General features: G+C 37.3%; 1 protein-coding gene across 1 annotated transcript; it reads right to left on the bottom strand.

Moving 5' to 3' along the window:
- Positions 1-246: 246 nt before the first annotated feature.
- Positions 247-912, bottom strand: LOC138895774 (uncharacterized). The gene is made up of 2 exons (XM_070180502.1): positions 705-912; positions 247-617 (listed from the first exon to the last, which is right to left on the bottom strand). Exons 1-2 carry the CDS (start codon positions 910-912, stop codon positions 247-249), a joined length of 579 nt encoding a protein of 192 aa, XP_070036603.1.
- Positions 913-14,719: the final 13,807 nt, after the last annotated feature.

Raw genomic sequence — 14,719 nt, 5'->3', positions numbered from 1 at the left:
GAGAATTTAGAGCTTGAGAGATTTACCCCATTTGAACTTCTAGATTACGGATTGATGTGTTGTGTGAGGCAAGTTGGGCATCCGAATCGGCATTTTTTCCATTATTTACTTGAACATATTCTCAATACGTTCCATCTTATTGTTTGAAGAACTTGAACCATGGGAAGGATAAGGATGAGGTTTGCTTGGTTGTTGATATATTTGGGGCCTTTGAAAACCTGACCCCCGGCTCCCTTGATTATTTTCCTAACCACCTTGATTGTTGCCTCCCCAATTTCCTTGGTTGTTTCCACTCCAATTTCCTTGGTTGTTGTTATTATGCCAATTCCCTTGATTGTTAGAATTCCAATTGCCATGGTTATTTTGTGATCGCCATTGTTGTTGATTTGAGCCTTGGAAGTTATTTCTTTGCCCTTGAAAATTGTTCACATATTGAACTTCCTCCTCTTGCTCATTATAAGAATCATCTTGATCAAAACCGCCATCATCTTGCATATAGTTCTCCACTCGGATTTGCATTTGTGGACCCTTGGTCCTTTTCTTGTTGACCAAAACATTAACTCCCTCCATAGCATGAACTTGCTTAGGATCTTGCACTTGATTGAGTTGAACCTTTACTAGTTGAATCATGGTTGTTGTCAATTCGGCAATGGCTTACCCATGGTCTTGCATTTTTTTGTGGAGATGTATCATATTCGGATCACCTTGTAGAACATTAGCTTGGGATTGCCAAGCCGATGATGTTTCCGCCATCTCATCTAGAATGTCACACGCCTCCGCAAAAGGCATTGTCATGAAGTTTACACCGGCTAGTTGATTCACTACACATTGGTTGGTTATGTTAATCCCACGATTGAAGGTTTGTTGCAACATGTTCTCCGTCATATCGTTGTTAGGATATTCCTTAACCATTGTTCTATAGCATGCCTAAATTTCATGTAGTGGTTCATTCGGCTCTTGCTTGAATGCCAAGATTTCATCCCGAAGGGTAGCCATGTGCCCGGGAGAGAAAAACTTAGCAATGAACTTAGCCGCCAACTCATCCCAAGTGTGTATTTAATAGTTCGGCAAACGTTCCAACCAATATAAAGTTTTACCCTGTAGAGACAAGGAAAAATGCCTTAGCCTCAAGGCATCCTCAGAAATATTAGTTTGCTTGATCCCCCAACATGTATCCACAAAGCCATTCAAATTTTTGTAAGCATTTTGAGTTGGTGCACCAGTGAAGAAGCCCCGTTGCTCAAGCAAAGTGAGCATCACATTGGTGATTTGAAAGTTATTCGCCCTAATAAGGGGAGGAACTATTGCACTAGCATAACTTTCATTGGGCAATATCCGGTGTTGAACCACTTATGGTTGAGGTGGTGGATGTGGGGGTAGTACGGGTACTTTGTCTTGTGGCACCCGGCCTCGCCGATTAGGTTGTGGCACTTGAGGTACCTCATCGAGTTATTCCTTTTCACCGTCCAACTCCCCCAAAGGCATATTTCCGAGCTCATTGTTCACCATGTTTGTACCTATGATTTCTTCAACAAGTTAGTAACACGAAAGAGAAAGAAGATATTCCAAAAAAAATTCAAATATATAGCTAACACCATTATAACTCCTCGGAAATGGCACCAAAAATTGATCCACGCCCAATCCACACTCAATCAATGAGTGGAAACGGTCGTTGGAAGAATAGTACCTAACAATGAGTCGGGGTCGATTTTCGCAGGGAGTTAAATATGGGTGTTATGATGTACACTTGATGAGCGTCGATGAAATAGCTCATTACACTTCCAAACAAGAGTGTTTTGTAATTTACTTCTACAATCTATACTAGCAATGATTAACTAGAGAAAAGAAACTAGAGATTGAGTAATTGTTTTTATTGTTTTTCAAATGGGTAAAAGGCCTAGGGATGTAAGCTTCACCTAGGTGTTAGCCTAATGGGTTAATTACGTTAACGCTTATTTAAGTGATCGGGGTGTATTACAGCTCTCAACTCTAATTTACCCACTCAATACCTCTCGGAGTGATTTTGCCCAATTTATCTTTCTCACGCCCAATTTGGGCATCAAGTCAAATAGTTGATATGAGCTCAAGTAGGGTTTTCCCTATCTCTAGTTCAAACCCTTTAATTAGGCTAGCCAAAACCTTAACTAGCCAATTTCTTGTTAGGCAAGATTTTCTAGACTAGGTCCCTCTTTGTAAAAGAAGAACCAAGTCAAAAAGGCATGAATCAATATTTACAACCACTAATTCTATAAATAATGCATGAAAAAGGCAAAATAACAAACACCCAATCATAAACAAGCATTAGATTAATTACCCATAAGGTTTACACACTAGGGTTGGGTCACAACCCTATAAAATATCTCGCTACTCATAATAGAAATGGAAGAAAATAAAGAAGAAACACTAATTACAGCCATACATAATACAAAATTAAAATGATAAACTAAAGTATTTTTAAGCCAAATTGATCACAAATTACCAAAAGTAGTAAACTACAATGGCTACAACTCAAAAAACTATAAAACTTTCCCTAGAAAGTGTTTTCCGTCTATTTATAGTGGCCCAAAATTCGCTGACAAAAATGCCCTTCGGGAGGTTCGGCGGCCGCACAATTCCATGTGCGGTCTGCACTTTACTTGGTTTTGCAGGTTGGGGGATTCGGCATCTGCACAATTTGGTCTGCGGCTGCATTTCAGCTTCTGCGGCCGTACTTTTCCTTATGCGGCTGCACTTCTGGCGAGGCTTCACTCTTGGTCGTTTTGCACACTCTCTGAACCTTTTAAATTCTTGTGAGTGCGACCATGTTTTGTGGCAGCAAATTTCTATGCGGTCCGCACTTTGCTTTAACCATCATCTGAGCTTCAACACTAGATCTGCGATCCGCGCTTTCTTATGCAGCCGCAGAATTACTTTTGCGGATCGCACTTTTGGTCTGCTACACTCCTTCTTGCCTTATGAGCTGGAACACTCCTTTTTGAGTTAGATTTGTTCGTTAAAGTCCAATTCTCCTACATTCCTGCAATTTGTGCAATTTCATTAGTTTTGGGAACAGAAATCAATACTTTCAGACAAAAACTAAAGCAAGAAGGTACTCATAAGTGGTTAAAATCTACACTTATCACTGCCAGCCACCCAACACACTCCACGATCGCGACACCACATTTGTGATCGCTATGAACACCAGCACACCAGAACAACAACAACTCTAACATGAGTGAAATGGTTTGAACCCCATCCGAAACACACCTGGGGCCCCCGGGACCCCGTCCAATCACACCAACCAATCCCAAAACATAACACGAGCCTACTAGAGGCCTCAAATCACATAATCTAATATCAAAACCACAAATTTCATACTAATTCAAGCTTAATGAACAAATCCAAATTTTCGAATTCCAAACTAACGTCGAATATGCCTAAACAACTCGGAATAACCTCAATTTTTACATACAAGTCATAAATCACTTACGAACCTATTCCAAGGCTTGAAACCCCAAACGGACATCGATAACCACAAGGTCAACTATGGGTCATACCTACCAACTCTCCAAGCCATCAACCTTCCAACTTTGACCAATTAGAGTTAAATCAACCTAGGAACCTCCAAATCCAAATTCAGACATATGCCTAAGTCCAAAATCACTATCTAGACCTAACAAAACCATCAAAACTCCGTTACGAGGTCAAATATATAAAAGCCAAACTTGGTCAATACATCCAACTTAAGCTTCCAAGTTAGGAACTAAGTGTTCAAATAACTCTGAAATCTTCCCGAAACCAAACCAACCATGCACGCAAGTCTTAATACCTCATATGACGCTATTCAAGACCTCAAACCATGAACAAAATTCCAAACCTCAAAACAACTGGTTGGATCGCTACAATATATATCATCTTTACAATTACTTTCTTGCAGCAAAATGCCATTACAAGTAGACTTTGTGAATATTTTGTCCCGTGACTATTTTTGTAGTCTCAACTTGAATTAAAATTTAATAGCTCTTGGGAGTTTTCTTCTTCGATTTCTCACTTCCCATTTGATCTTCAAGCTAAAAATTCTTCAAATTCAAATTTCTTCAAGTTCTTGAAATTTTCTCAAAATGCTCCTCATATAGTCCCCACGTGTTTGAGTTTGAGATATAAAAACTTAAACACTTGACTTTTGACTTCATCACCATCTCTCATTGGTCCGTAATAGACCTACGATATCCATTCCCTATTTCATAAATGGCCATGATGCAATTACTAAATGAAGCAACTCCGCCAGTTGATGCAAGTTATTGCATACCGATGACATTTGTCGCACCTTTTTACAAAGTTTTTCGCGTTTTCTTCCATTCGTGGACAATAATATCCAGCCCTTACCAATGTTTTTACCAATGATCTACCACCTGCGTGATTTCCGTAGTGATCTTCATAGACTTCTCGCATTACATATTCAGTCTGTCCCGGCCCACGGCACTTAGCTAGAGGCCCGCCGAACATTTTTCTATATAAATTTCCTTCTATCAAGTAGTATGGAGCAGCTTGTACTTATAGCCATTGACATTGCTTTTTATCTTCGGGCAATATTCCATACTGCAAATAATTTACAAATTCATGTTGCCAATCCCATGTTAAACTATTAAAATTTACCTCGCTTTTGGTTTGGTCGAGTGTTGAATAAAATAGATGCACCACGATTGCATTTTTAGAATATGTTACATCATCCATTGATCCCAAGTTTGTCAATGCATCTGCTTCCGCATTCTCTTCCCTTGTAATTTGAATAGCCTTCCACACTCAAAATTGGTGTAATAAGTCTCGTACTTTTTCCAAGTATTGTTGTATCCGTGTCTCGTTGTTCACATAATTCCCTTGCATTTGATTAACCACCAGCTGAGAATTGCTTTTAATTTCAATTTGATCAATTCCCATTTGGTTTGCAAGTTCCAAACCTACAATCATTGCCTCATACTCTGCTTCATTATTAGTAATAGGATAATATTTTATTATTTATCTAATAATCTCCCCTAAAGGTGCTATTAAGATAATATCCAAACATGCACCATTTAGATTCGAGGATCCCTCGGTGTATAAAGTTTCAGTTCCCATATTAGATCTAGTAGATGTTCGTACCTCATATTCAGCTTCAGGAAGTAGCCTTGAACTAAAATCTTCTACGAAATCTGCTAGTACCTATGACTTTACGGCAGTTCGTGTCTTATAAACAATATCATATTCATTAAGTTCAATTGCCCACTTGGATAACTGTCACGACCCCAATTTCTCGCTGTAGGATGTCATGATGGCACCTAGTCTCTAAGACTAGGTAAGCCTAACATGCATATAGAAATAGCGGATATAATACTAAAAACCTCATATAATAAAACTCAACAGTAGAATAGCCAACACTTCCCCAAAACCTGGTGGAACAGAGTCATAAGCTCTATAAGAAAGTACTAATAGTCTTGTAATACAATACTATTTTGAAATATGAAATAAATAGTCGAATGCCTAGATTAGAAGCTGACTCTGAGGCCTGCAGACATCGATCAGGTATACCTTGAAATCTCCAAAAGTAACTACTCAGTCAACCTCTAGCGTCCGGCACGGGCAGACGTACCTGGATCTGCACAAAAGATGTGCAGAAGTATAGCATAAGTACACCACAATGGTACCCAGTAAGTATAAAGCCTAACCTCGGTAGAGTAGTGACGAGGCCAGGTCAAGACACTTACTAGGACATGATAAACAGAATAAAAAATAATAATAAGAAGTAATAGAAATAGAGAAATGAATGATAACAAGAAGGAAGCAATTAATGAGAAGCACAAATAGTCAACTACGGACAAAGCTGGTAAGACAAGGAAGAGCAAAAGCAACAAGAATTTGTTCAACCAATAACTCGTTTCAACATGAAGTTCACAACAAGAATCACAACCGAGATACCGCCTCGTATTCACATTTCTCAATTGCAATCACAATCTTTCCTTATACCGCAGCGTGAGCCTTACATTTAGATAGTTTTGAAAATATTTTTTCCGAAATAGCTACACGCACTTTAGCCTACCTTATGTCGTCACGTGGCTTCAAGTAATTCTTTTACTAGAAACACGCACATAAATCCCACATTATGCTGCCGCATGCACATTAGCCCCTATCCTTATATTGCCGCATGCGCATCAATATCACAACACAATAACAACTCGTACCACAAATGTCCATATGTCATAACTTGCCAAAAGAAATCAACAATATCAATATTTCCACCACAATTAGCCCATGGCTCAACCACAATGTGTACAAGAATCTCAATAATAATAAAATGAATGTGAATTGCACAAGAAAAATGATATTTCAAAATTAACAACTTCACCTCAACGTGATAACGACTTTTACAAATTCAACACTAATAACTCAACAAGAGGATATTTCACGAAATAACAACTTCGAGTAAGGGCAATCCAACAAGTAAAGATGTAACAAAGCAATAAGGAAGGCAATAACTTCAACTAAGACATTTAAGAGCAAAGTATCAAGTAAGAGGTAGAACAAGTGTTAACAAGGTAAAATAAAGCATGTAAGGATAGACTAACACTTGTAGGAGTAGACTACCAATGAGAATTATAACATGGTAAGACAATTCAATTAAATGCATGAAAAGAGTCTAAATAACTTAAATCGGTCAACTACCACATATAACCTGTATACCCACTCGTTACCTTGCGTACACGGCTTTCACATAATACAAATAGCAGAATCAATCCCAAATCCTAAGGGGCAGTTCACCCACACAAAGTTAGGAAAGATACTTACCTCAACTAGGCCAACCCAACCCTCAGAAATAGCTTTTCCCCTAAAATTCACCCTCACATGGCTCAAATCTAACCAAAAATGACTTAATATCATTAACCAATGAAAGGGAAAATAATTACAATAGATAAAACTTTGATCTTTACAAAATTCTCAAAAAGTCAATAAAAGTCAACCCCAGGATCGCCCGATCAAAAATCGAGTCCAAGGGTAGATTCTGACAACCCATAACCCCACGAGTCCATATATGTGGTTAGTTTGCAAATTCGAGTCCAAATGGACTCTCAAAACTCAAAATCTCATTTTTTTAAAAACTTGACAAAATTTTCCAATTTTTCCTCTTTGATTCACATGAATTTGATGTTAAATCTAAGATATAATCATGAAATATAGTTGAAAATTAATTAAAATTACTTACCCAATGTTTGTAGATGAAAATCCCATCTCCAAATCGTCTCCTACCGAGTCTAGGGTTCTAAAATGAGAGATATGAGATGAAATCCACACTTTTCTAACCTTATGTCCAGTTGTAGTTGTCGCAATTGCGGCTCTGACAGTAGTAGGAAAAATCTCGCAAATGCGAAAATGGGTTCACAAATGCGAACCTTGTTCCCTTCGCAAAAGCAACACATATATCGCAAATGCGAATCTAGCCCAACCCAAGTCACCCTCGTAATTGCGACCCAGGCATTGCAATTGCGATAACTGTGATCCCCCTGCTAAGGTCGCAATTGCGACCATGGTGTTCTCAAATGCGACACGAGAGGCATCAGCACACCAGATTTTCTGTTTTCAGTCCCAAATATTCCTAAGCACGTCTGAAACTCATCCGAGCCCTCGAGGCACCAAACCAAACATATACACAAGTTTAAAAGCATCATACGAACTCACTCACGCGATCAAACACAAAAATGACATCTAGAACTACGAATCGGATACCAAAACGTATGAATTTCAAAGTAAAATTCAAGAACTTCTAGAATTGCAACTAAGCGTCTGAATCCTATCAAATCAACTTCAAACGATACCAAATTTTGCATACAAGTTCTAAATAACATAACGGATCTATTTGAAGTCCCAAAACAGAATTCCTAACCCGATGGCCAAAAGTCAACCTACAAACTTCTAATTTCAAATTGCCAAATTTTGGCAAAACAACACAAATAAACCTACGGACTTCCGAATTCGATTTCGGGCGTACGCCCAAGTCCAAAATCATGATATGAAGCTATCAGAGTTATCAAAACATCGTTCCAGGGTCATTTTCACAAAAGTCAAAGTTTAGTCAATATTTCTAACTTAAGCTTCTAAGTCTAGAACCAAAGGGTCTAAATCAACCTGGAATCTTCACGAAATGAAACCAATCAACCCCCCCAAGTCATAAAACCTAAATTACACATGTGTGAATCATCAAAAGGAGAAACGGGATGCAAATACACAAACCGGTCGGGTCGTTACAATAACCTTCTTGATAATTCATGCTTATGCAAAATATTCCATAATGGAAAAGTAGTTACAACATATATGGGATGACATTGAAAATAAGGTCATAATTACCTTGATGCCATTATAAATTCTAATACTAATTTTTCTAAATGCGGATATCTTATTTCATCCTCTAATAATGTTTTACTAACATAATAGATAGAGATTGCTTACCTTTTTCTTCCCGTGCCAATATTGTGCTTACTGCAATTTCAGATATAGCTAAATAAACGAGCAATATTTCTCCCTCCCTTGGCTTTGACAGCAAAGGCGGCTTTGAAAGGTATGATTTCAAACCTTTCTCTGCTTGTTGACAGTCATTTGTTCACTCGAACTTATTTTGCGTGTTTAGCAGTGAGAAAATTTTGAAACATTTCTCCAAAAATTTAGATATGAACCTTCCCAAACTTACTATTCTCTCAGTTAGCCTTTGTACTTCTTTTTTACTTGTAAGCACATCCGGTATTTCTTTGATTGCTTTAATTTGAGCCGGATTCACTTCAATCCCCTTGTTAGAAATAAGAAACCCAAAAACTTACCTGACGCCACACTAAACACACAATTCTCTGGGTTCAACTTCATATTATACTTCCGAAGAATGATAAACGTTTCATTCAAATGCTTGAGATAATCTTTCGCTTGTGTTAATTTCACTAGCATATCATCAATGTTGACTTCCATAGTCTTCCCCAGATGTTCTTGGAATATTTCATCACCAACCTTTTATACCTGGCTCCAACATTCTTTAGACCAAAAGGCATGACTTTGTAACAATAAGTCCCCCTTGTCTGTAATAGAAGAAGTTTTTTATTCGTCCTTGGGATCCATGTTAATTTGGTTATACCTAGAATAAGCATCTAAAAAATATAAAAGCTCATGACCAGCAGTACAGTCAATTAGTTGATCTATATGTGGTAAAGAAAATGAGTCTTATTCAAGTCAGTATAATCTACACATACTCGCCATTTTCTATTCATTTTAGGAACTACAACAGTATTTGCTAATCAGTCAGGGTACTTTACCTCACGAATCGAATCAATTTTTAAGAGTTTGCTTACCTCTTCCTGTATTACCTGATTTTTTAAAGCACCTTGTTTTCTTATTTTTTGTTTCATCGTTGGATGTAATGGATCTTCATTTAGCTTATGAGTCACTACCTTCGGTAGAATTCCTCTCATATCTGAGTGTGCGACTAAGTAAAATAATCAGCATTAGTGCATAAAAGTTCAATTAACTTACTCTTTAACCATGGGCTTAAGTTTGTCCCAATATAGACTCTTTTATCAGGCCAATGAGTAAATAAAGCTACAGCTTCAAGTTCCTCCGTTGTTATTTTGATAGTATCATTCTCCTCTGGTTCCTGAATCACATTAGGTCTTGCGTCTATGTCAGCTTTGCTCCCCGTATCTAATGCTGAGATAGAAGGCATACTCTCCTGAATCACATGCCCTTCCTAAAATCATGTTATAAGCCACATGTTCCTCCACCACTTAGAATTTGGTATCTTTTACCACTCCTTCTACGAATATGGACAATGTAATCTCTCCCTTTGTTATGACACTTGAATTATTGAACCCAGACAAAGATCGAGCCTTGGGTATTAATTGATCGATTTCTTGCATTTTGTTGACCACTCGTAGTAATATAATGTTCACTAAGATACCTGGATCAATCAAAATTCGCTTTACATTAGTATCATGAACAAGTAAAGAAATTACCAACGCATTATTATGAGGTATGAACAATTCATATGCATACTCATCATCGAACTTTATGCTTTCTCCCTCTAGGACTTGCCGAATTCATTTCCCGTGAGTCACCGATATTTTAACTATTCTCTTTGCCGATATATATGTTACTCCATTAACTCCCTCACCCCCCCCCACCCCACCCCGGTTATTACATTAACTGTCCTTTTTGGTGATGGGGTTTTCATATAATATTGCTTAACTTTCTTACTAAACAGATCAATGAGATAACCTTTCTTCAACAGATCGTCAACTTCTACTTGTAGGAGCCTACTATTCAATGTTCTGTGCCTATGATCATTATGAAATTCACACCAAAATTCCTGGCTTCTTTTGCTAGGATCTGACCTCATTTATTTGGGCCATCGTACTTTGTCACCCATGCCTCTTAACGCTGCTTGTTGCACAAAATCGCACACGCAAGTATACATGGTCAATCAAGTAATAAAGAGTGAGTAGAGTATCGTTCCCACGAGGACTTGTGATTAATTATCAACCAAATCAAGTGAATCCTAATTTATCGAGTCAAGAACAATTTCACGGTGGTTGTTGTTAATTAATTCTACTAATTATAATTGCAAGTAAACGAAAAAACTAATGAACTATCACACTTAATATGAAGGATTGTAATTCAATGAGAAATAATATTCCAGGGTCATGGTTATGTAACAATCCTGTTGAATTCTTCAATCAACTCGACTTATTAATTTATCTGGATTATTAACTTGCAAGGACAATAATACTAGTATAAATTTGACAACTTCTACTAGCCTATTCAATTTATTCTAAACCCTATATTCCTATGAGATTAGAGATAAAAGGAACGCATTAACAATCTCTTGCACAATTGGCTAAGCACGACAGATATATTTCTATATGTATTCGCAAATCAATTCCCCAATGACTAGGTTTAAGATCGCGCTCTATTCATTCCTATTGCAATCAAGAATTACCTCTTTCACGTTCAACTCAAGATTCGTACATAGTATTTCACTGTTAGCTAGGCAGTAAAATAATTAAACTCAGGATATGAATAAACAACCCAATATGATAAATTAACTCATCATATCAATATTCGAATATCAACATTCATGTAAAACCATAACCCCAGAATAAAAGTGTTTAGCCACACATAGTCATGGTAAAAATCTCAAATAATTTTCAAGAATACATAAAAATCAATAAAAGAAGGGATAAAGAAGAACTCAAGATGAATTCCAAGATCTCCAAACTCTGTGATGGTTTTTTCCTCCTTCCAAGTATATTAGATGACCTAAAAGAGATATTTTTGGCTTATATAATGCGTACATGGGTCATGGGTTTAAGTTTTCCTTTTTCTAACCCGATTCAGCTTCAGGGATTGATGCTGGGGTGGATGCTTCGCATCCGCCTCAGCTTCCACTTCTTCATCTTCGCATGCTAGGGTGGATGTTTCGCATCCACCCTTTGTTCCTTCATCTCTGTTGTGCCCAGGTGAGGATGCTAAGGCGGATGCCTTGGCCCAACTTCACTACTAGGGGTGCACCAAATATGATTTTTCCTAGGTTGTATGCGACGCATCTAACCTCTTCTCTTATAGTTGGAACACCTTTTTCTTCATATTTTTGCACTCCAAACACCCTAAATCATCACACACAACTCAATTAGTTATATAACCAATAACTAATACATGTTGGGCATTTTAAAGATCAAATAGCACTAAAAAGTGATTAAGACATGGGTAAAGTAATATTAAAATATATAAAAATATATCCAACATCACTGCTACTAACTCAGAAGTACTCACATTGAAATTAAAATCTGATATTTTTGATCGAGAATTTTGGTCGTTGTTTTTCGCCACATTTTGTTCCTTTCCGAATCGAGAAGAGGAACCTACCTCCTTCAGCCTCGACCTTTGATCAGATCGTGCCTGTTTCGATTTTGACATGTGATCTTGCTTTTCTGGTCCCATGTAAGGCTCGTACCTATTTCTTCTATTTCTTTGTTCTGGTTCTGATCTTCTAGATCTGAACCTGTCCTCCACCTTTGATTGAGATACCATATCTTCTTCTATTCAAAGATTCATGCTATACCTATTATAAACATCATTCCAAGTGTTTGCCGAAAATTCTCGCAAACTTTCCTTCAATTTTCTCGTGGCTTCTGAGCTTCTCTCGTTCAAGTTGCTTGCAAATGCCATCGCTGCCCAATTGTCAGGTACGTAAGGCAACAACATCCTTTCTTATTGGAAGTGATCCACAAATTCTCTGAGCAATTCTGCACTTCCTTGTTTTACTTTGAAGATATCTTCCATTCTATTTTCTACCTTTTGAGCTCCCCGGATGTGCAAATAAATGAGTTTGCAAGTTCAACAAACGATTCAATTGAATTCTCAGGTAAAAGAGAATACCAGGTTAGTGCACCCTTTGTAAGATTTTTACCAAATTTCTTTACCAACACTGATTCAATTTTCTGCTTAATCAAATCATTGCCTTTAACTCCAGTGGTAAACGTAGTCACATGATATCGTGGATTAAAAGTTCCATCATTCTTAGGAATATGTGGCATTTTAAACTTCTTTGGTATCGGTAATGGTTTGCGCTTGGTTTCCACAAGTGTTGTGAATATGTCCATATCCACACCTTTAATTACCGGTGGTACTCCCGATATCTGTTCTATCCGTTTATTTTGTTCCTTAAGTTATTTCTGCAAGGTTAGCACTAGATTTGGTAAATCAAAATTATTTGGCGTACCTGAACCTCCAGGTCAAGAACTATTTAGAATTTCTCCGCTTTTAGAGTTTTCAAGACCTGAACTAGGATTTTCCACAATTGTATTAATTGGTGGTGGAGCCTAAACTATACTTGGCATACCACCTGTCAAGGCACGTAAAGTTTCACCGATCTGCTAAGCAATAAATTGCTTCAAGTCATCTTGTGAACTTGATTGCTCTTCATTTCGCTGCTCAGTGTTATGATTAGTATATCTGACTGGTGAGTTGTCTCGTGAACATTGTGGGGAATATATGAGTGAATGGTGTAGGAGCGATCCCTTTGCCTATTCCCCTGCTAAGTAATTTGATCAGTTCCAGACATAATTTATTGCTAAAGACAAAGTGTGTAAATGGAAAGTGGAATGATTGTTAAATTCTCGATAATGAAACTAATTTATTTAACAAAAAAATAGTTTTGGTAGTTAAAATAAATAAATAAAATAATTCAGGTTTCTAACAACCAATTTACTTCACTTTTCCAAATATGATTGACATGAAAAAGGAATAATAATAATAATAAAGAATAAAACTAAGAGAATAAGGGAATAGAAATCTTATTGATGATTGCTACTTTCTTCCAGTAGGAAAGAACAAATCTTTCAATAATAGAAATCAGTAAGAATATTGGTAATTAATAATATAATTTAGCAGTTCTCTCGATGGAGATACAAGTTATGAAAAGGGGGTTTAAATAATATTACAATTTGTAACGATCTGTCTTATTTGGATCTTGCATGTTACCAACATTTATTGTATTAATTCTGTTACATAAGTGATTTGTAACCGTTGAAGCAATTAGGGTAAATCGCATATAATCAGGGATTTTATTGATTCCTTCCATATTCGCAATCCTTATTGACCTTTCCTCATATGTGACTTTCAATGGTCTTGATTATCAACATTGACCTATTTTCTTCTATTCAACTTTAAGACTAGCATGCATAGTATCTTCATAAGTGATCCCTTGGGTATTGTTCATATATTCTTTGCACATCATCCATCTTTATTGTTTTAACTTTCATGACACATGTCATTGTAATATTAGTCCACGTGGTGGGTTTATTTTCTACTAATACATTGGGATAGCAATGAACTCCTCTAAGACCTGAGCTGGTCCTACCAACTCATCCTGAATTGGAATCTACTCACTATCCGGAGCTATTTGTGGCTCAACTAATGCCGCTCTTGCATGAGCGTGAGTAGCTGTAGGTGGTGTTGCACGTGCTCTAGTCTGGGCTCTAGCTTTGCCCCTGCCTCAGTCTCTACCTTTAGTGGCCACCACAACCCGACAATCCAATTCTTGCTCAGCTACGGCTGACGCACATGTCCTCACCATTTGTGAGAGAATAAAAGGGTAAAAATTTAAATTTCGGGATAAATCAAAATCACATGGTAGAGAATGAAAGAATGTGAAGTTTCTTAAATGTCTCATAGCCTCTCGAAAATAAATATAGACGTCTCCATCCGATCCGCAAAACTCTACTAGAGATGCTCATGACTCGTAGGACCTATGCAATCTAGGCTCTGATATCAAGTTGTCGATACAAAATCCCACCAATGCTTATGATGACACCTAACATGCCAGCTAGGCGAACCAATCACACGACAATCGAATGAACAATAGAAATGAAGAAATATAACAAGTCTAATAAATATTTCTATCATAAATAAGTCTAAAACCAGCACTAATATGCGTCACAGTAATACAATGCCCCAGAAACTTATATCAACGAGTACATGAGCTCTAAAAATATCAAAATTCAACAGTCTGAAATAAATACAATATTATCTTACGTAAACAACAATCTTAAAACATGAAAAAGGTGACTTCGAGGTTTGCGGATGAACATGTCGCACTACCTCGAGTCTCCTAGAACTGCAATGATCTACTCCTCAACTCTGCTAGCCGACGCCTGGATTTGCATAAAAATATGCA

This window comes from Nicotiana tomentosiformis, chromosome 7, assembly GCF_000390325.3.
Source record: "Nicotiana tomentosiformis chromosome 7, ASM39032v3, whole genome shotgun sequence".
NCBI lineage: Eukaryota > Viridiplantae > Streptophyta > Magnoliopsida > Solanales > Solanaceae > Nicotiana > Nicotiana tomentosiformis.
This window is presented reverse-complemented; position numbering and strand designations above follow the sequence as displayed.

What these genes read in the sequence shown, in the direction of transcription:
- LOC138895774 (XM_070180502.1), bottom strand. Translation starts at nt 912, where the DNA reads ATGGTTAAGGAATATCCTAACAACGATATGACGGAGAACATGTTGCAA. An exon ending in CCAAGCTAATGTTCTACAAG is followed by an intron (nt 618 to 704) that starts GTGATCCGAATA and finishes TGATTCAACTAG; the next exon opens with TAAAGGTTCAACTCAATCAA.